This window comes from Camelina sativa, chromosome 17 (assembly GCF_000633955.1).
Source record: "Camelina sativa cultivar DH55 chromosome 17, Cs, whole genome shotgun sequence".
Classification (NCBI taxonomy): Eukaryota; Viridiplantae; Streptophyta; class Magnoliopsida; order Brassicales; family Brassicaceae; genus Camelina; species Camelina sativa.
In genome coordinates, this window is record NC_025701.1 from 7,986,085 (window position 1) to 8,007,868 (window position 21,784).

At 34.7% G+C, this 21,784-nt stretch overlaps 4 protein-coding genes across 4 annotated transcripts; 1 reads left to right on the top strand and 3 right to left on the bottom strand.

Annotated features, from left to right (window-relative positions):
* On the top strand, window positions 2,095-7,626 carry LOC104756067. Its single transcript, XM_010478583.2, has 10 exons — window positions 2,095-2,444; window positions 2,844-2,974; window positions 3,074-3,262; window positions 3,354-3,454; window positions 3,544-3,571; window positions 3,662-3,814; window positions 3,894-4,714; window positions 4,825-5,321; window positions 6,058-7,240; window positions 7,337-7,626. Exons 2-10 carry the CDS (start codon window positions 2,916-2,918, stop codon window positions 7,465-7,467), a joined length of 3,162 nt encoding a protein of 1,053 aa, XP_010476885.1. The 5' UTR covers window positions 2,095-2,444; window positions 2,844-2,915; the 3' UTR covers window positions 7,468-7,626.
* On the bottom strand, window positions 7,846-11,252 carry LOC104756068 (oligouridylate-binding protein 1B). Its single transcript, XM_010478584.1, has 12 exons — window positions 11,010-11,252; window positions 10,485-10,546; window positions 9,992-10,094; window positions 9,797-9,873; window positions 9,642-9,703; window positions 9,459-9,546; window positions 9,272-9,347; window positions 9,146-9,176; window positions 8,939-9,058; window positions 8,732-8,817; window positions 8,445-8,621; window positions 7,846-8,357 (listed from the first exon to the last, which is right to left on the bottom strand). The coding sequence occupies exons 1-12, from the start codon at window positions 11,112-11,114 to the stop codon at window positions 8,085-8,087; spliced, it is 1,260 nt and encodes a 419-aa protein (XP_010476886.1). The 5' UTR covers window positions 11,115-11,252; the 3' UTR covers window positions 7,846-8,084.
* Window positions 12,798-14,638, bottom strand: LOC104756069 (protein TIFY 11A-like). Its single transcript, XM_010478585.2, has 4 exons — window positions 14,289-14,638; window positions 13,869-13,956; window positions 13,325-13,759; window positions 12,798-13,179 (listed from the first exon to the last, which is right to left on the bottom strand). The coding sequence occupies exons 1-4, from the start codon at window positions 14,476-14,478 to the stop codon at window positions 12,951-12,953; spliced, it is 942 nt and encodes a 313-aa protein (XP_010476887.1). The 5' UTR covers window positions 14,479-14,638; the 3' UTR covers window positions 12,798-12,950.
* On the bottom strand, window positions 18,303-20,325 carry LOC104756070 (glutamic acid-rich protein-like). The gene is made up of 6 exons (XM_010478586.2): window positions 20,123-20,325; window positions 19,937-20,006; window positions 19,112-19,728; window positions 18,831-19,035; window positions 18,681-18,748; window positions 18,303-18,587 (listed from the first exon to the last, which is right to left on the bottom strand). The coding sequence occupies exons 1-5, from the start codon at window positions 20,126-20,128 to the stop codon at window positions 18,729-18,731; spliced, it is 918 nt and encodes a 305-aa protein (XP_010476888.1). The 5' UTR covers window positions 20,129-20,325; the 3' UTR covers window positions 18,303-18,587; window positions 18,681-18,728.

A 21,784-nucleotide genomic window follows, 5' to 3' on the forward strand; every position in this document is an offset into this window, starting at 1 on the left:
ACATTTTAAAAAATTTAAGTGCAAGGGCCGCAAGGTTTTTCATGCATCTGAGAATTCTCATGTAGATTGGTCCAATTTGTTTAGTGTATAAGTAATCAATTACTAAGATTGATTTGATCAATCATTATTCAAAGTTAGTTATACAATATATTAAATTGTAGCATGAAGATTAATAAAGAGAGATTTAATTATTGAGGAAAAGACACATGGGACAAAAGGAAAAAAGGAAAGAGGGGAATGAGAAGAACATGTCGCATGTGCTGAACTTTACGTCATAACCGACAACTAATCTAGAAGCATCTTGTTCACTAAAAATAAGGTCTCTTTTCTATAGGAAGAAAATACAAAAAGATTTGTGTGTTTTCAAATTACCACCATGTAACTGTACTTCTTGTTTCAAAATAAGGTTTAATGTAGGGTTTAGCCCATTTATGGGTTTTTGACTATTGTTACATTTGGTTCAATGTTAATTAATTTGAAAACATAGACACTAATATTGGCAACGAAACGATTTCAGATTTTTGATAAAACTAAAAGTGAAGCATAATATTACGCGTTCACATCACGTGTAGTGTTAATAATTATTCCATGAAGATTCATCATAGTGTTAGAAATCAATCATATGACACATTATATTGTACGATTTCTATGAAAATAATGTATTTTTTTTTTTTGACGATGATAAAAGAAGACTTTATATTATTTTCAATAAACATCGCTTTTATAAATGTTAGAAATTAGAATACTAAAATGATTATTCAAGATTATTGTACATGTTATCTATGTGAGACTATCGATATTTTCTCTTACATACTAAGAAGAAAACAGGGTAATATTAGTGAATACCACAGTTTTGGAAGAAAATTAAGGAATTACCACATTGTCAGAAAAGTTTGGTAACTACCATTTTTAAGAGAAGAAAACACTCAAAATTATCCTTAAACAAATGACAAAAGTACAACAACGTATTGCTATTTGTGAAAAAAACATGTAAGATAGTAAAAATATCAGTATATACTTTACAAAAAGCGTATCATTTTTTTTAAAAAGTGTTTTTATATATAAAATTCGTGTTTTCAAACAAAAGCACATGTAATCTTAATAAATAATGTGTAATTAAAAAATAATTTATTAAAGAGAGATATTATGTTGTTATGTGTAATTTGATAAAGTAACGTATTGTCACGTGTAATTTGATAAAGTAGCGTGTTACAAAACAAAATGTCATGAATTAAATCAAACAAACATGATGACGGAGATTCCAACAATAATTGAAATCCGAAGAGATACAGTGGAATATCTTCTGCAATTTGAAGGAGAGAAACCGAAAATAAGAAAGAAACAGGAAAATGAAAAATTGATGTTGTTTGATGTATTTGTAAAATTAGTTGTGACATATTATGACAGAAGAAATAATGATATTTTATGGTGAGAAGAAGATGAAAATGTAAGAAGAGAGAACCTGAAGAAAAAAGAAAAAAAATAAAACAAATTTTAGTAATTTTATTATTCTTTTAACAAAAGTACTGTAGATAAATAGTACTTTCTTAATTCTTTTCTATTTCTATGCTATCTATTGCATATTTTCAAAAAAAAACAACTCAAAGAAGTGGATAAAATTACGAAACTTTGAATCAAGGATTGCCACGAAAACAATAGAAAAATTAAAAATATAATCCCTTAAAATTTTGATCAGAAGAAACAAAAAGAAAAAGGATATGAGGTTGACAAAATTAAACAAGAAATAAATTTATAATGCGACTTTCGTTTTGTTGTCTTTCTCAAAGTATTTTTTATAATATGTTTGTTTCCCCAAAAAAAAAAAAAAAAAGAAGATATTATTACCGTTAAAAATTGATCATTGGATGTTTCCATGTTTGGTCCACAATAGTAATAGAGCCTTGACCACATCTCTCCAACTGAGTTTGGCTATTACACGATTACCCCCCAGTACTACTAATAAACCATATTATTGTGGGAATGTGGATGCAACATGGTCCAATAGGAGGGGTAATTTGGTAATGGGAGCCGTGTACGTATCTTCTTCTTGACTACTAGTAAGTAAGTAAGTAATGCTGCGTCTGTCTTTCGTATTTTCCCATTACAGACTGTTACGCCAAGGAAAAAAAAATAAAAAGCTGAAAGGTGTCTCTCTGAAGCAAGCTCTCTCTCTCTTTTTTTTTTTCTCTCCACACATTATATATCTACAGTATCTTCTTCTTACATAAAGAGAGACTGTGTTTCAGGGCATGGTGAGAGAGAAGAGATAAAAGCACACTTCTTTCTTCGATTTGGGAATATTTAAAGATTGCATTTTTCAGCAAACACCATTGTACTAATAAGTATTCATACATAACAACACTGTTTAAAAAAACTTTACTAAAGTTTGAAGATTGATCGGAAGAAAATCGAATTCTGATCAATGCTGGATCGGCTAATTTGTCGTAAGTTCTGATGACTTTTTTGACTACTCTGTTGTCTTGCTTTTGTTTAGCTCAAAGTTTCTTGCTTTTGATTCGTTTTAGCATAATTTAGTGATGGATTTGATTTTTAAAAATTAGAATTTTGGGAATTCTGTTTTGTTGGATGAGTCAAGTTTGGATTTTTTGGAAATATTGTCTCTTCGAATTTTTAGTGTTGGGGGGGTCAGATCTGGGAAGACATCGGTTATACTACTAATAGTTATGGAGCTGCCTTGTATCTATAATTGTTGCATTGATTTCTGATACGTTTTTTTTTTTGTAAAGCTTTTATTGTTACATTTATTTACTTACCAATCTCGTGAGATTGATTGACCAAGTTTGTTGATTAAACTATCAATTCTACTCTTTTGTCTTCCTCAGGTTTCATTTGAGAATCTTATCAACGATTCGCAAATTTTGCTCTACGAAAGAGTCTTTTCACTTGTGTGAGATATGAAGGCGGATACTGTTCTTGACTATGCTGTGTTTGAGCTTTCTCCCAAACATTCACGGTGTGTAAATCTTTTTTTTTTTTTTTTTATTCTCTCTGTACAAATGGTAACGGTGTTTAGGTTTTGGTCACATGAGTTTGGTTAATATCTCTGTTACAGATGTGAACTGTTTGTATGGAGTAATGAAGAATACGAGAAACTGGTTTCAGGATTGATACAACCATTTCTCAATCATTTGAGTGTTCTTGAATCACAAGCTTCGCAGAGAACAGAATCCTCTATTAGACTGGATTTTGAAAAAAGCGAAAATGGCCTAAAATCTTGGTTCACAAAAAGAACACTTGAAAGGTTGGTTTCACTTTTTCATTCTTTATGGTTTTCAAAAATTCTAGTTTGATCCTAACGATCTGTGACCCTTTTTTATATTGTTCATTTCCAGATTTGTTCAATATGTTCATAGTCCAGAATTGTTGGAAAGAGTCAATACATTTGATTTGGAGATGTCACAGTTGGAAGCAGCTCGGACATTATATTCTCAAGGTATGTTTTATTTCTCATTAGCTCAATCAAATTCAAAGTTTCCGTCCAAACTTGATCCTATATTTTGTTTTTCTCCTTTTCTGTTTCAGAAGATGGAGGCGTAGCAGATGCAACAAAGTAAGGAAATGTCTCTGCTGTTACATTGGATCACATTGCGTGTTTAAAACTGTTTTGTTGATTGCTTTTTCTTTGTCTATGTATATATAGGAAAGAGCTCTCAAGAGCTATAGATTTGAGACTCGAGGCAATTAAAAAGGACTTAACCACGGCGATTACTCATGCGTCAGCTAATGGTTTCGACCCTCAAACTGTTTCTGATCTCCAGCATTTTGCTGATAGATTTGGCGCACATCGTTTGGAGTAAGCTAGTTTTTTTCTTGGTGCTTCATCTTCTTGCGATTATGTCTCAATTTTGATTCGAGTATCTTTCCTTTATCAGTGAAGCATGCGGCAAATATATTTCATTATCGCAAAGAAGACCAGACCTGATCACCAAGAACTTGAATACTAATACACAAACATCAGCCAATGAAACACATATCAGTCCCCATCAAATTACTAATAGCAACACAAAGAATGAGGAGGAGGAAAAAGATGTGAGTTTGGAAGAATCTTCTACGGTTAAGACCATTCATCATACAAGGAGACTTAGCGTACAAGATAGGATTAACCTCTTTGAGAGCAAACAAAAGGAAAACTCAAACTCTGCTGGAAACAAACCGGTAGTTGTTGCGAAATCCACAGAATTGAAGAGACTTTCCTCTGATGTCTCATCAGCATTCCCTGAGAAGTCTGTTTTGAGAAGATGGAGTATTGTTAGTGACATGAGCTTTGATTTTACAATGGATAATAAGAAGTCTGACTGTGGTAGCACCGAAGAAGGTCTTCTGAGTACACCTTCGTCCATTCCTGATGCCACATTCCCCAAGGAGTCTGAAGAGAACAGTACAAAGGAAGAAGATGATGTGCGTTCCCGTAAATCTGATAATGATTCACAAAACCAGACTGATAGGCCAGGGAACGTCATGACTGATGGCAATTCCATGCAGAGTGAAGATGAGAGCTATGCATCCAAATCACAGAATGTGGCACAATCATCAGTCATGTTTCCTTATCGACACTCGCGTTCTCGGTCGGCTCATGTTGCAGGTGGTATTGATATCAAAAGTGATGAACGTCAATCGAAAGGCAGGAAGAAAGAGCTGTTTCCATCAGACAAGCAACCAGCCTTAAAAACATGTACAAAACCAGTTTCTGCAGGTTAGCTTACTCAACAGTGTTTTAAATTTACAAGATCTAGAAAATCATATTAAAGTCTTTTGAATACTAAAACTCAAAGCTATTATTTGTAATTCTTAATGATTCTGCAGGGTCTGATGAACAGAGACAAAAATCATTTGGTGTTGAGGATGATCTTGAGGTTAGTCTTGTAAATGCAGAATCAGCTGGGAAAAGTTACAATAATAGAGTACGTGCGACATCTGTGGATCAAACACAAAGGACAAGAATGTCTAGAGAAAGCCTTCCAGGATTTAATGATGAGTTGCAAATAAAGGCTGGTGACGATAAAGACCACGGTAATGTTGTAATGCGGCGGAACTTATCTGAGTTAAGATTCTCAGATGACTCTAAAGGAAAGTTGTATGAAGAGTATATGAAGAAAAGGGATGCAAAACTAAGAGAAGAGTGGAGTTCAAAAGAAACTAAGTTGAAGTCAATGCAAGAAGCTCTTGACCGAAGTAGAACTGAGATGAAGGCTAAGTTTTCTACTGCTTCCGTAAAGAGGCAGGATTCGATATCAAGTACCCGCCAACGTGCAGAGAAGTTCAGATCTTTTAATTCTCGGACAAGTACAAAAAAGTGTCAGGTATCAAATCGTTTAGTTTCTCTTTGATGATGATGATAATAGCAAACTTTTGTGTAATTACTTTGCAACTTGATTGAGTAGTTACTTTTAATATTTCACAGCATCCTATAAGCTCATTACAGAGTGAAGAGGAAAATGAAAAAGATAAGCCAGTCAGTGGACAGCCCATTGGAAAAAGTGCTTCTAGGAGCTCCCAAGTAAGAAAGGTTCCATCACCAAACCGAAGCTCCAGAGTCTCGAAACCGACAGGTAAAGTTTCAAACACAAACATTAATACTTCCGGGAGAGGTCGAAAAACAGCAGACACAAACGTGGTTGCACAATCTTCTCTCCCTAAATTCTCTGATCTTAAAAAGGAAAACACAAAACCATCTTCTTTAGCTGGTAGAAATACTACTACTACTACTACTACCATGATGCGAACACAGGTGAGAAGTAGTAATAAGAAGACTTCAAAGGAAGATATACCGTCTCCTGTTGTGCCACGAAGACCACGATCACTAAGGAAAAGCTTCTCTGCAAACATAGAATTCACAGAGTTGACAACTCTGTATTCTGATGATATGATGAACAATGAGAGGAATCAGAAGCAGAACACAGAGGACAATGATGATGTATCAGAGAATTTGAAAGTTGAAGAATTTGAGGAAATTGAATCCGAGGCAGAAGAAGAAGAAAAAGAAGTTTTGGAGAATCCTGTTAAAGAAGAAGAAGTNTTACTTTTAATATTTCACAGCATCCTATAAGCTCATTACAGAGTGAAGAGGAAAATGAAAAAGATAAGCCAGTCAGTGGACAGCCCATTGGAAAAAGTGCTTCTAGGAGCTCCCAAGTAAGAAAGGTTCCATCACCAAACCGAAGCTCCAGAGTCTCGAAACCGACAGGTAAAGTTTCAAACACAAACATTAATACTTCCGGGAGAGGTCGAAAAACAGCAGACACAAACGTGGTTGCACAATCTTCTCTCCCTAAATTCTCTGATCTTAAAAAGGAAAACACAAAACCATCTTCTTTAGCTGGTAGAAATACTACTACTACTACTACTACCATGATGCGAACACAGGTGAGAAGTAGTAATAAGAAGACTTCAAAGGAAGATATACCGTCTCCTGTTGTGCCACGAAGACCACGATCACTAAGGAAAAGCTTCTCTGCAAACATAGAATTCACAGAGTTGACAACTCTGTATTCTGATGATATGATGAACAATGAGAGGAATCAGAAGCAGAACACAGAGGACAATGATGATGTATCAGAGAATTTGAAAGTTGAAGAATTTGAGGAAATTGAATCCGAGGCAGAAGAAGAAGAAAAAGAAGTTTTGGAGAATCCTGTTAAAGAAGAAGAAGTAGAAGCTAGAGAAATGGAAACTCTAGTAGTTGAGGATATTGGTGATGAAACGCCTTCACTTACTGAAATAGTTGAGAACTCATCAGAGGATGAAAATTTCACTTCATTGAGATCAGTTTCTCATGTAGACTTACCTGCGAATACTCTACCTTCTTCAACATTGCAGCATAATTTTGCCTCGTTACTGGATTCACCTAGTGAAAGTCCTCTTTCATGGAGCTCAAACTTGCAACACGGGTTCTCTTATCCACACGAGCACTCGGATGTTGATGCTTCAGTGGATGATTCTCCCATGGGAAGTCCAGCTTCTTGGAGTTCAAGAATGAGGAAGAAATGGGGATCAACAGCTCAGAGTCCTGTTCTTGTTCCTAACTCTCGGAAGGATTTAACGAAAGGGATCAAACGTTTTCTCAAGTTTGGGAAGAAAACTCGTGCTGCAGATAGTCTAATGGATTGGGTTTCTGTAACAACATCTGAAGGAGACGATGATTTTGCTTACCGATCATCGGATGAGTTAAGAAAATCAAGAATGGCATCTTCTCAGAGTCAGTTTTTTGAGGATGAACAAGGTAACATCTATTTTATATCTTTCAGCTTTTTTCTTTACTTAAAATGGTGTTATGAAAAGTCCTCTGATCATCAGCTTTGTGTTTTGTGTTTCAAAGCTTCAAACAATATGATTCAGCCGCATCATCATCATCAAGGGAGCTTTAAAGTGAAAGATGGCGAATTTAAGCGATCATTCTTCTCACTTTCTACATTCCGTAGCAAAGGAAACGACTCGAAGCCAAGATAGCAGAAGACCAGAACCGAACTCTCTATGTTTTCCTTTACAACAACACAAGTATAAAGTTTGTAGTGTTGAAAATGAACTACTTGATTCGATTTTTAATATCTAAACGAGATGAGCATTATATTGATACTTAAGAACTTCAAATTAAATATACATATATCAGAGCTAAATGGCATTGTTCTGCATTACAGAACAAAGGAATATTGTTTTTGGAAGTGTGCATTGTTTTGTATTGCTAGCTGTAATCATCACACCCTATACATTATACTATTCTGAGCACGATCTTTCGAAGTGATGATTGTGAGTTGTGACCATTGTTCTGCTGTCACGAAGAATAAAGAATTCTATATAAGATCTACGAACACGTTTATAGACCCAATATAAAAAGAGATCAAGTTAAGAAAGAGAAACAGGTGAAGACGCGCAAAAGCGTAAATCGTAGGTAACTAAAGAAAAAACGTGAAACACAAACCACAGACCCACAGCTACATGATAACATTATAACAAGAACATAAAGTTAGAAGAAAAGAAAAAGATACAGTAAAGAAGACGTTACATAACAAGAAAAAAAGGAAAGAAAATAAAAACTCTTCACTCAAATAACGGCTCCAAGGAAGAACTCACTGGTAGTACATGAGCTGCTGCGCGTTCTGGAAACCACCATCATACATTCCTTGGCTTGAACCATTGGCTCCCATTGCAGCCTGCTTAAGAGCATGTTGTCCATGTGGGTGATGCATCAGCGGATTCATCCCCACCATCTTGCTCATCGCTAGTTGCCTCTCATAAGCCAAAAGATCGCTGGCTGAGAATCCCGGGATTGGTGCAGGAGCTGGCGGAGGAAGCGGGTTTGAAGCTGTTCCTGCTGGAGTTGGCTTGCTTCCCCAAGAACACTGGGAACAACAACAAAACAAGATGTTTAGCATTCCCAAACCGAAAGAATGCTGAGTCCCACCTAAAGAAAAACAACAAGTTTGTACCTTCATTTGCCTGCCACCGAGGTAGGAATGTGTATTTCCCATCTGAATAGCGAGGGCAGCCTCTGCATGAGTAGAGTATCTCACAAATCCGAAACCTTTATCTCTTTGAACACGGACTTCCTCAATGACCCCAGCACCAAGGGAATGAAAGTGGCGGTGAAGATCAACCTGGGAAACCTGAAAAAATCCAACGATGATATATTTGTTTGATCCAAGAAATAAGAATGGTGCTCATGAAGGTTGTGATAAGTCAACAGAATATCTATCACCATGTTTTTTCTTTTTACCTCTGGAGCAAGATTGCCGACGTAAACAGTTGTGTACTGACCATTGTTGTCAGGAGCTTCACCGTTACTAGAATCTTTACCATCCTCTGCAAAAACAAATAAAAGCCAATATATAAATATCAACGTGTAAGAATTAAGACCATTTTAAGGCTTTTCTCTGTCTCCATTTGATTCTCTCACTTATGAGTGGTAATAGTTAAAACATACCAGAGACACCACTGGTTAGTTCCACGACACTTTTGGAATCAGAGCTCTGTTTCTCCTCACCAGAAGTGGCTCCCTTTGTCGCCCAGTTGCAACGTATCTGCCTGGTTCCAAGCCATTTCCCTGAAAATCAAAAGAGAATATTCCAATTAGCCAAAAGGGCAAATTAACACTAACTATCAAGGGCAAAAAAAAAGTAGCAATACTGACCACCAATTTCATCTATTGCAGTCTGGGCCTCCTGCACAAGGAAACAAGAATGGCAGCAATCAATAAAATGGCCAAGGTAGAGGACAATGCATACAAAGGGACTTGAGAGTTAGACAATCCCAATACCTGTTGGTTACGGAATGAAACAAATCCAAATCCTCGTGAACGTCCAGTTTTCTGATCCCACATAACTCTTGCATCCCTACATACAACAACAAAACAATGTTAGACGATTTTACGCATATCTTATACTTCCATTTTCACTACAAGAAAGTTCATATGGCATCAGCAGTATACAACAGAAGAAACTTACGAGCAAGTCGGATAGACAGAGAAGCAATTAAACAGCATTGCATCAGTAACCTCAGGACTCAAATCCCCAACAAATATATTGAAGTGACCTGCACATGAGCATCACAGAAGTGCGTTATTCCACCAACAGAATACCCAAAATCCTGTTTTAGAAAGAAAATTAAGCATAAGAATATGAACTGACTTGATGTATCCTCCCTCTGGCCACTAGCATAAGCCCAGTTAACCTTGATAGGTTGCCCAAACCTGCACATTACATTAACCAATGTAAACTAATTCCAAACTTAGGAAATTCAGAGTATCTTATTCATGCTAAATTAACCAAGTACGTTAACTTACAAATGCCTTCCATTGAGAGAAAGGATTGCAAGACCAGCCGATCTTCGATCAAAGTAGTGGACAAACCCATAAGAAGACTGCTCAAAATCAAAACATTAGCGACAATCCAAGGAAAGACCTTCTTAATAAGAGATATAAGGATACATTTTTAAGACTATAACTATAATAGTTTTAAGAGTGCAAGATAACACTAACCTTGTCTTTCCTAATTAGTTTACAGCTTTCTACAGGACCAGTGCTAGCAAAAACCTCTTGAAGCAGAGGTTCTGTCACCTGAATATGGATGTTTCCAACGTACCTGCAATTTCTCAAAGAAGACAAACTAAAAAACTCAACAAGAAACAGAACAAAGAAACAAAACAAAAACAGTATGTCTCCAAGTTCCACAATTTTCAATTAAAAAAAGTCACCAATGAAGGCTTAATAACAAAGAATAACCTTTTCAAGAAATGGTGTCAAATACAAAGACATTTACTGAAAAACTTTCTCAACTGCACAATTATTAACAATATATGTGTTTATATATAACTACAATGCACTATTGTTTTCCCTGGCTAATTTTAAGGCTCTGAAACTGAAAACTAGAGCTCACTAGTGAGATTATAATAAGCGGAAACACACAAAAACATACATAAAATTGAACAAAAAATACTATAAAAAAAAAAAAGAAAAGAAACCTAACACTCACACACTGCGGCAAGAACTTGGATCAAAACCAGGGGGAAGATTTCCACTTGGGATTGGTTCTATCTGCAAAAAGGAAGAAAAAAGAAAAAGGAAACGAAAGAAAATGAAAAGAAAGAAACAAAAGGGAAAAACTTTACTTCCTAATGTCTCAGAGACTAAGCTAATATAACGAATCAGTATCAACTCAAAGGTTTGTCATGGAGTTGGTGAACCAAAATCAAATAATAAGACAAACACTTTAAAAGAAACTTAACTAAGACTACAACAACAATGTCTATTAGTGATAATCTCATAAATTTCACAACTTTTTTCTCGTTTGACCAGTCAGATGAAACAAAAACAAGAGGAACAAACATCTTCGAATCAAAATGAAACCAGAGATAGCAGAGTTTCTAATCCTGGTCCTTATACAAACAAAAAAAAGGGGAGAAAACAAGTGAAATCGAACTTGGAAAAAGCCCTAGAAAACCAAATCGAGAAATGAAATGGAAGAAGAAACAAACAAACAGAAAAAGAGAGAGCAAACCTGAGGAGCAGCGAGGAGACCAGGATGGTAGAGAGACTGTTGTTGCTGCATAAGAGCTTGCTGAATCATAACTTGTTGCTGTTGCTGCTGCTTCATCCTCTGCATTATCTCTCTCTCAAAACAAAAAAAAAAAAGAAGAAAAAAACTACTGTCTTTGATTTTATTTTGTCTTGGCTCTCTCCCTAGGAAATGAAAAATTGACAACAGTGTTCTGTCTTTTAGGGTTCGAAAAGTGTTTCGGTGTTCGAGNAAAAAAAAAAAAAAAAAAAAAAAAAAAAAAAAAAAAAAAAAAAAAAAAAAAAAAGGAAGTCTCTTGATAGAAAGCGAAGGAAGCAATCGAGTGGCTCTTACGAATTTATTGGATTTATTATTTTTACACATCGATTCGATAAGCTAAATAATGTCACAGACCTGTTAATAAATAAATAAATAAAAATTTAAAGAAAAACACAACAGCCAATGAACTGCTACCACGTTATTACTTATGGACTTATGGCTCAGCCCAAATCAAATCACTGTCTCAATTCAGACACGCCTTCAATGAACTTTAAACCTGACACGTAATTGCAACAGACACCCCCTTATTTAGTGAAATCTTGAGATACACCCTATCAATTTAATTATTTTACCAAATTAAACCATTAAATTGATTTTTCAGATTCCTCATCTGCAATCAAGTTCTTGATTAGAAGATCTTTCATTGTTAATTGTTTCATAATGTTTTCACTACCATCAGTGATCAGTGCTAATTATATTTATTTTTTTTTAAAAAAAATCATTTAATTCATGTATCAGCTAAAAAAAAAATGTTTGGTGGAAATTAGAGTAGACAGAAAATTCTGAAGGAAATAACGAACCAGTTTGGTCCTAAACCCTTTGGTTTGGTCCTAAAACCAATTTTTAAGGAAATAACTGACTTGGCTTGTTTGGTCTTAAATCCTTTTGCTACTTTTTTTGAATAATAATAAATAAATAAAAAATCCTTTTGCTACTTAAGTGACCCTAAACGCTTCAGTTAGTTCCCCGTCACAAATGCGACTTTGCTTCACTATGTATGTCTAATTCTAATGTTTTTTTCTTGTGTCGTACATAGATGATGAAAAGGATCGGATCGAAATGATCAGGACGATAATTAAGATTGCGCTATGCTTTTTCATCGGCTTTCCTGTGTGAGACTCTTTTAATATCTTAATTATCAACCTAAGTTTTTGTATCAAGAAAAATACTATATAACCTGAAATGTTTTGCAGATGCGCTATGTAAGTACTATGTGACCGGTGAACCTAAAGTAAAGGAACTGACGGTCGACTGTTCAAATAGACTTCATTGCCTCTTATAATTGCAAAAGAAGGCTTGTTCAACTATAATTGCAACGCCAGGGGCTTTTGCTCGTGTTCTTAATTCGAGTCACTGATAATCGATCTAAGAGTGTACTTGAGAGGGTGGAGAATATTGACAGAGATGACTTTGTGTCAGGATAAGAGTGTTTATTTGAGATCCTTTTAGTATATTAAGGAAGTCGAGACTATTGGAGGGGCTTATGCTTGATTGTGGTTTGTGAAGCAGAGGTGATACCTCTGTTGGCTACTAACTACATATGAGTTTCTTTAGATGCTGATTTAGATTCTAGAAAATATCCATCCAGATTTCGATATTAGGGTTCTTGTTTTGTAATGGTTGATAGTTTAGAGTTACAAACTCGATTATCAGTCCATCTGTTCTATTTAAATGCAGTGTAGTAGTAGTCCTGATATTTCTGGTTTTGTAACTGAACACCTATGTATGTCGTTATCTAAATTTACTATTGCGTTTTATAAATATTCAAGTTAGACTATGATTACATACTTTAGTACAAAAGAAAAATCACTTAAAATATGTCAGGTGGATCGAAACGTTAATCTAGAAGCTCAGTTCCTAATAAAAAACATTTAGCAAACATAACTATAGCCTTAGATCGAGATCTTTCGAGTTTTGGTCTTCTTCAATGCCCATAGTAACATCTTTATCACCATCTGATTTGGGATGGGCCATGGTTTGAGCAACAGCGTTGTTCGTTCTTTGTGACGACTGTCCTGTCTCTAGTGGTTGACCGGCTACAGTCTCTGGCTTGGGAGGATAACGATGATGACCCGCGTTTTGGTTAATTTGGTATGGAGCTCTAGCTACAGCTCTGTAATAGAAGCAAAAAAAAAAATGTAAATCACACAGCTTTGGAGGATAATTTGAGAGAACTTATGTTTAAAAGAATCCTTAATCTTGAGAACAAACAAGAGTGACTGGAACATATTTATAAGTATATGATAAAGTCAAAATACCTGTCTTTCCGTTTAGCAAAGAATCGATGAAGCGAGGCTCTACGTGCTATACGTTCCACGATCTGATTTTGTTCTTGCTGCTTCTGTTGTTCCATTGTAGGGTGACTATGATCAGTATCAGCAGTATTTGTAGGCTCATTAAGATCAGGAAGAACCATATTGCTTTTGTTGTCGTTGTTGTTTTCGACATAGATTTGTGTCTGAATGTTGCTTTTGTTGTTGTTGTTGCTGTTTTCGACATTGATTTGTGTCTGAATGTTGCTTTTGTTGTTGTTTTCGACTTTGACTTGTGTCTGAATGTTAGTCTCAGAAACGGGCTTGGCTTGTTTAGCGACGTCCATTATCACTTTAGCTTTGTCTGCAGGGAACTCATTGTATACTATAACTTTCCCTCCGAAGAATATGGTCAGCTGAGAACTTTCTGGCTGTGATTCACTGTAAACCAAAAAACCAGATATCAGAACAAGACCATTTAAAACCGGGGTTAACCGGGTTTCCTTTTCCTAGTCTCTCCAAACAAAAATCCCAGGATTAAAAGAGAGACCTGAGGTCAGCATCTTTGACTTTGCATCCAGATGAATTAGAGGGTTTGCCTTTGAAATGCTCTGCCTTCTGCAACGCATTTTGTTTCCCTGAATTATACAATAGGATATCAACTTTGGTGAACAATTCAATAGTCCAGCTTTACTAGAATCAACCGACTTTTTTTTTTTGCAAAAGTAAATATTTACTTGGCGATACAACATGTCGTATGGGAACCGTATGAAATTCAATCAATATCTATCCCACCTAATTTATCTATTATTAATGTACTTGTCTTAGGGCTCATTTATTTCCGATTCTAATGAACTGACTTAGAACTGAAGAAACAAAACAAAGAATAGTAAATCTGGTAAAAGCTATAAAAAAAAAAAGCAGAACTTAATTGTAAGTGGCAGCCATGAGAGAGGAAGAGATAAAGTACCTGGTGGTGGATCGGATTTTCCGGTAAACCCTAGACCGGAAGAAGGTTTTTGGAACAAACCAAGATCTATGTTACCGAAGCTACCCTTCTCCTTCAAGTAACGGCTGAGCAAACTACATCTCCGGGTAAAATCTGATTTCTCCGGCGCTTGTGCCTTAACATTTTCATTTCTTGACGACATGTTGTACATGAGAAGCAAATATTCTCCAGACTTCTTTTTTTTTATATGTATTGTTTATCTCTTCTTATCGTTTTTTTGTTTTTGGTTGGGTGCGTAGATTGCGCGTAAAATGTAAGAGTACAAGAGGATGTGTCGAGCTATATTGCTCATATGTTTTATATATAAAACTCATTCGACCAATATAGCCTCATGTGACTTTAATAGCCTCCCATAAATTAATGGAAAAAAAAAAGAAGAAGGAACTTTCTATTTTTAAAGTTTTATTTCGATATACTTTTACCAAAATATAATTAAATATCAAATACTACAACACAATTCTTTAAAAAAAATTATGGTATTGAAGCCATTGGATTATATTATGGTAATGAAGCCATTGGAATACAATTAGGGGTGTGTATTCAAATTAGGATTTTGTGGGATTTTGTGATTTTGTGGGATTTATGATATTTTGGATTTTAGAAGATTTACACTGAGCTTTTAAGGTATTTTAGTGGATTCATTATGATTTGATGAGATTTGGTGAGACTTTAAAATGGGACTTTGGTTGATTTTAAAGAGATTCTCACACAAAATACATTGTCATCAATTTTTTAAATAGAGTCATCCTCCCATACGTAATAGTCATATTTGTCTAACAAAGTCATAATAATAAACAATAATAACAGAGTCATCCTCTCGTTGACAAACCCACATATTTTATAAATCATAAACCAAAGTATACTAAAGTGTTTCAATTCAAATCCAGAAATGTGAGCTTCATTGCTCCAAAAATGTGAGCTTCATTGCTCCAAATTAAATAGGCTCATTCGATCCGAACAGATAACACAAAAATTTTAAATGAAAAGTACGAAACACCAAAGCCCAACAATAATGTAAAATATGCTGCATCATCACGTCCATCAATACATGAGCGTGAAAATATAACTCCATACCAAGTATTCACATGAGCGAAACCGCCACCGTAATCATCAAGAACAGAAAACAAGAAAGGTACAGAGATGAAGATTGTCAGTGAGGTTGTGACACTGTCGTCTTCTTTCCACCTCTGTTCCCCTGCAAGTGAAATGGACAACTTCATCACATGACTTTGATCTAAACCTTTCTACCAACATAGTTTCAGTTTGCTTTTTTGTGTCTAGTTCGTTCATACCTTTGGCTGGGCAATATCATCCTTGATCTCTAACGTGTTTATTTCTCTTGTTAATAGCACAGGCAAAGAAGGTTAGAGTCTCCTGTTACAGGAAACAATACTTTTGTGATATCATCGTCGATCTCGTTGTTTGTTTTTTTTGTTTTAACCAATCCTTCAAAGACACACCTTTTTAAATAGGATTTCCTTTACAAAAATGTACCCAAAGTCTCTCACAATCACAATTATGTTTTCTTAAGAAAAAAAGAATTTGGTTTTGAATAACAGTGGATTTGTTATGATTTTTGCAAATTTTCGATTGAATAACAGTAGATTGTGAGTAATTTTGAATAATTTTTAACAAATTTCATATTCAATAACAGTGGATTTTAGATGTGATTTTAAAATCACTAGTTGAATAACAGTGGATTTTAAAAAAAATCACAAATCTTCCAGAATCATATTTTCAATACACCCCCTTATAGTATTAACATATTTAGTAATATTCCATCACACGAAAACAATCTCGTGTGAATTTTTTGGTTAATGATTTATGATAAGAAAACTAATGTCAATAATTAAACACTATGCAAGTAATTTATACTTTTGCTGAGAGTTGGTATAACAAATTTTATTGCCCTGTCTTATCATAAAACATAAGTTCACCTTTATTTTCTTGTTTTGGTACTGTTTGATTTGTTTATCATCGACGGTCAGATTTTGAAAAAAAAATTTGAACTTCAAAAAAAGATTTCGTTAGAATTCCCACGCACGTTTTCCTTACGATTAAATAAAAGACAATAAATAATCCAGAACCGACGGTAACCGTTATTAAACGGCGTTACTTACTCTACTATAAAATTCCTAAAAAACCCTCAATACTCCTCGTAATTTACAAGATTTGCCCTTACACGACAACTCGTACTAATTCAATATGGTGGCATCATCGTAATAAAAAGCAATGTTCATGACCTTTTCAGACATTAGACAATTGCGAGGTACATTAGACAATTGCGACGTTACCTCGCGTTAGTTAAGAAACTTAAACGGCAATACAAATTGAATTAAGTCTGTGGACCAGATGTGTGGGATCCCACCATCCATCGAACCGAACATCCCCTACGAAGTTTCGTGTTCTCTGTCTGAAAATCAAAAATATCAAAAGCCTTATTACCCATCCATCATCCGACATAAGTTTTTTTAAACACGTGTTTTAATAGAAGAGACCGTTAAGATTGCGACACGTATCGCAATCTTACAGGCGCACTCGCAACAGTTTTGTGTGATTCGCGTTTTTCCCACTTTCCCTGTAAGAAAAGAAAATATCAAAAAGAAAAAAGAAAGGAAAAATCAATCTTTTAGAGAGATCACCTAATAAGTTTGGTCAAAAAATAATAATAGTAATACTGATAAAATCAATTGGCCGAACTGCCCCTTTCACGGACGCAATAATCATCATTACGTTGGTTGCTTCAATACTACGACTTGTTCCAACAACAACAACAACAAAAAACGTGTTCGGGAAAATGATACTACTAGAAAAAGTTTAGATGTGACTAAATTTATTATGATTATTATGTGTTGTTGCTGTTGATTGGACTAAAAATGAAGTCGGATTGTGGATATATCAAACCAAGCGATCGGCTAATCGAACCGGTTTGGACCAAACCGTTTGGTGTAACTCGTTATCCATTCTCCACTACTAGTTGAGGTGCGCAGGCCAAGTGGCTGGTGTGTTTTGGGGGAAAAAAAAAACGTTTGGAATTAAAATTGGGTAAAGAATGTGTCCTTTTGAAAGTGACATATATTCTTTGGTTACAATATTTTTAAAAAAAAAAAAATTAAAGCTAAACCGAAAACGTCATAGATACCAGGCTAAAATTTTGACCCGTTTCAGCCTCTCATTAAATATTCCACTTTTCTTAGTATTTCTTTTTCTCTGATCGTAGTAATATTCCAAACTTAAGATTAGCTTATGGTTTTGTTAGAATATTTGTATCTGTGACGTTTTACTAAATTAAACTCTATCGGAGAATCTGGCATTTCCCTCTTATCTACAGTAAGTTCTCTCTGTGTAAAGACTACAAGTTACAAACTTACAACTAAATATATTTTTTTTGGTCTTTAACAAAAACATGTTTGCATATACACAATATGAATGTCACGGACCCAAAAGAAGAAAAATAAAATTTAATAAAAACGGAAATAACCGAATGGGCTTGGCGGAAACTTCACATTGATTTTGGGCCAACTAGAACAACTTATAAAAATAAAGTAAGCAAAGGATTCGTATTTCAAAAAAGGCTACGAAAAAAATAATCATATTTCTTTGAAATGTTCGATATTCGTTAACCTTTTGGTTTATATCGCTGATTAATTTCCTAATTTGTGTGTTTCGAATACATTCATCCATCGGAAAAGAATATTTATCTTTTTCTAATTTAGCTATCTTTTGAGTTTTCTTCTAATTTATTCTTACAATATATATACTAATTAAAGTTCCGACGTTCAATAATATGTTAATTTTGGAGAAAGGTAGCAAAAGCTATATTTGTTTCTATCGTAAGACTAATACACATGAAGGAGAAAACGAGAGGGAAATTTTATTCATCTCAAGAGTTTTTGACTTGTCTTTTACAAGAGAAAAAAAAAAAGTGAACCCAAAGACACAAAGAATACGAATTAATAATCTTTATAAGCTGAGGTTATCCACCTTAAAATTACACAAATCACACACACACACACACATGTATATATGTATGTAACACATTTCATATATATATACATATATACGCATGTATGCAATTTAATTTCAAGAACATGTTTGGTTCTGTGGACCCAAATGCCCACAGATCTAATCATGCAAAAATAGAAGTTAAAGCATTCTAAAAGCCCAAGGCTTAATCTGCAGATGCACCCAAAAAATTCCCTCAGAAATGAAAGACTCATTTCATTATTTCTTTTGAATTTTCTCGAGAAGATGTTGTATCTGCATATAATGAAAAAATATCTTTCATGAGTTCGCGCGCGAAAAAAGAGAAACATCGAAGCTTAACAGATTCTACTGTCATGTCTTAATTACCTGTACTTGGGAAAATATTTTGCAAGAGCTTAAAAGACGAAGGTTGGATCAGATTTCAAGAACTATGACTGTAATCAAAAGAAAGATCGAATCAGTTGTTTGTTTTTTTGAGTTTCAGTGAAATGTAATGAGGATCTGATGAAAACTCACAGTCAGAGTCTGTTTTGACCCATTTATATCCGTCGCTACTACTTCTTCTTTCGTTGGTTTCTTCTTCTTCTTCTTCTTCTTCTTCTTCTTCTTCACTCTTTAGTGAGAGCTGTTTCTTGTCTCGCAAGCATTTCTTTGTTGTCGATGATGTTGGTTTCGATGAGGCTTGAACATTAATCTTCTTATGAAGCAACATCTTCAATAACTGTAATTTGATTTTTCTCATTAGGCTGTGTTAAAAGTATATATATATATTTTAGATTCATCACTCAGTTTTTTACCTTCTCCATTCTTGATTCTTGAAGCGTGTCTCTCAAGCTAGGTTTTGGGGCTTGGGCTGTTGAAAACCCATCTGCGCAGAGAAAGATCTTCTTGAAAAGATACGAGGCGGAGGTCTTGCTTATGTCTCTCTTCTTATTATTCTTCTTACTCTCTATTGATATCTCTTTGCATCTACCTAGAATAACGTTAATCGTTCGCTCCATACCTTCCCCCTTCTCCTCTGACAAATCTACAACAGCGCTAAGCGCATTGCTGATTCGCCTATCGACTTCTAAACTCGATGGACAGTTCAAGAATCTATCCAAAGGAAGATTTTTCATGAGCTCTCTATTCACATCAGACTTCCTTTTCTTTGTTCTTGACAAGAGCTTCATCAACTCTTTCTGCAGCTTTCCGACCTCCTCAGGAGTGAAATCTTCAAGATCGTCAGAAGAAGAAGGCTCTTCTTCTTGCTCGGCTTGTGTGGTACACTTCTTTTCCGTTTCAATCTCTTCATGAACAACGCTCTTCCCCTCGTTTTCGCTCATACTGTTGCTTGTTGTACCGAATGTACCAATAGCTAGCAGCGCGTTAGGCCAGTCGTTAAACTCCTCTCTTGGCTCTTGCTTCTCATGATCTAAAAGACAAGATTCAAGACATCAAAATAATTTCAGAGGACCAGTAAAATTGAAGAAGTAAAGACAAGAATCTTGTCAAAATAAGGTCCCAAAACGAGATCTAAGACAAGCAAGTTCTACGAGACAAGAATCTTGGGGCATTGCTTGCACATATCCCTAGTAGACAATAAATCTTGAAGTTAAGATTTTATGAAAAGTAAAACTTACGAGAAGAAGCAGAGGAAGTGCTTGGTCTGTTATGATCCCCATTAAGTTTGGTTTGCATCCACCCGAAGAACTGAAAACAAAAGTCAGAAAAAAACACTTTAGAGATTATCTGAGAAAGAAAAAAGTCAGTGAAACCTGTACTTGATAGATATGATCCAACTAAACGCAAACAATAGTAAAACTAACCTTCATGTTTTTTTTTTTTCTGTTTTGACAATTGTCTGTAAGAGAGAGATCAATGTATATGTGTATGAACTCGAGTTATTGATGAATCAAGATTGATTATAATAGAGATAAAAAAAGATAAGATTTTAGTCAAGTTGGAGTAAATTGATGAATTTGATGGTGTTCAAGTTCCAAACTTTGACTACTTAAAAGAGAGAACTTTAAGTAAAAAATAAAAACTTTTAAACTGTTTTTGTAATCTTATGTTCAGATGTTAGTTCATAGTTGCTTCTTTATACAACTCACAATCTCATATTAATGCACATATCCCAACGTCACCAACGAGTCCACCAACATTCTTCTATGGCCCGTTGATTAATATTTGTGCTGGTAATGGTATTAACATTCTTTAAAGTTTAACGCCCAAAAAACTTTGTTAATAATAAACCCCCGTGTATGGGAGAGAACGTCACGCCATTAATCTCGGTTCATACACCGTGGAGCCACCCTTAACGACATATAGACTAAATTTTGATCTGTTGTACCAGTCGCAAGTTCTAAGAACGAGAAATTGAATCCCTAGAAATGCATAACATTGAATGGTTACTATGGTGACACGGAGAGGGTTCGATCATGAATTTTGTTATATATAATTCATACGAACTTGTGATTATATAGTATCCCACATTTTTTACCATCATTTTTTTTTTGTGATCCGATATAAAGGTGTGTTTCTATGCACATTCCTATTTCCAGCGTTTATTATGCAAAATAATAAAAGAAAAAAAATCATAATTATCCGAAAGTTGTATTAATTTCAAAATAACAAAAAAAAAAAAAAATTTCTTGTGACGAAGGAAATTCACTTCTTTACATACTTGTAACCATTGGTCCGGAAGACTTATGTATGTATTTAATTAGAGCCTTTTTAATTTGCTCTTTTCTTCTTTTTGCACTTTTATTGTCGATACAATACATCAAGATAATGTAATATGATCCTAAAGTTCTAAGATTTATTTATATCGTCTCATTATGTCAATTCGGTTTTATGATCATATATTATATATTTGCATCCTAGTACTGTATCTACCATTTCTTAAGTTAATTTAATTTAAATCCTCGAATTTCATATGCGCTGATATTGGATTTGGAAAAATGCATTTAACCTAGACGGATAAATTTTTGTGTCAATTCATTGTCGTCATAGCTCATACATATACAGATTAAACGTCAAATATAGACAATAGAGACAAGCCGGTAAAATCCAAGTTTTGGAAGATCGACTATTGAAATGTATTATTGCTCACCAATTATGTATCCACTATAGTCTTAGATAATATATACGGGGGCAAATTATTGAAATTGTAAATATAATTATAGCGCTATGTATGTTCTTTTCAAAGAAAACCAAAAGGAAAAGAGTCAGAAAGAAAGAGCGAACCAAATAACGAAAATCCAAGAGGAGCGCTCGTGTTGATGTCCCCTTAACTCTTAACTCTTTTTAATATAAGGGAATGTGCCCTATAGTTGTTTAGGGCAAGTGTCCTATATGTATATATTTTTTCAGTCTTGTGCTTAGATAAATATCCCTAAATTAAACCATACTATACTGATATCATCAGTTATATGATCCATTACTAGCTAAATTACCACTCAAAATCTGCATGGAGCTTTAAAAAACTT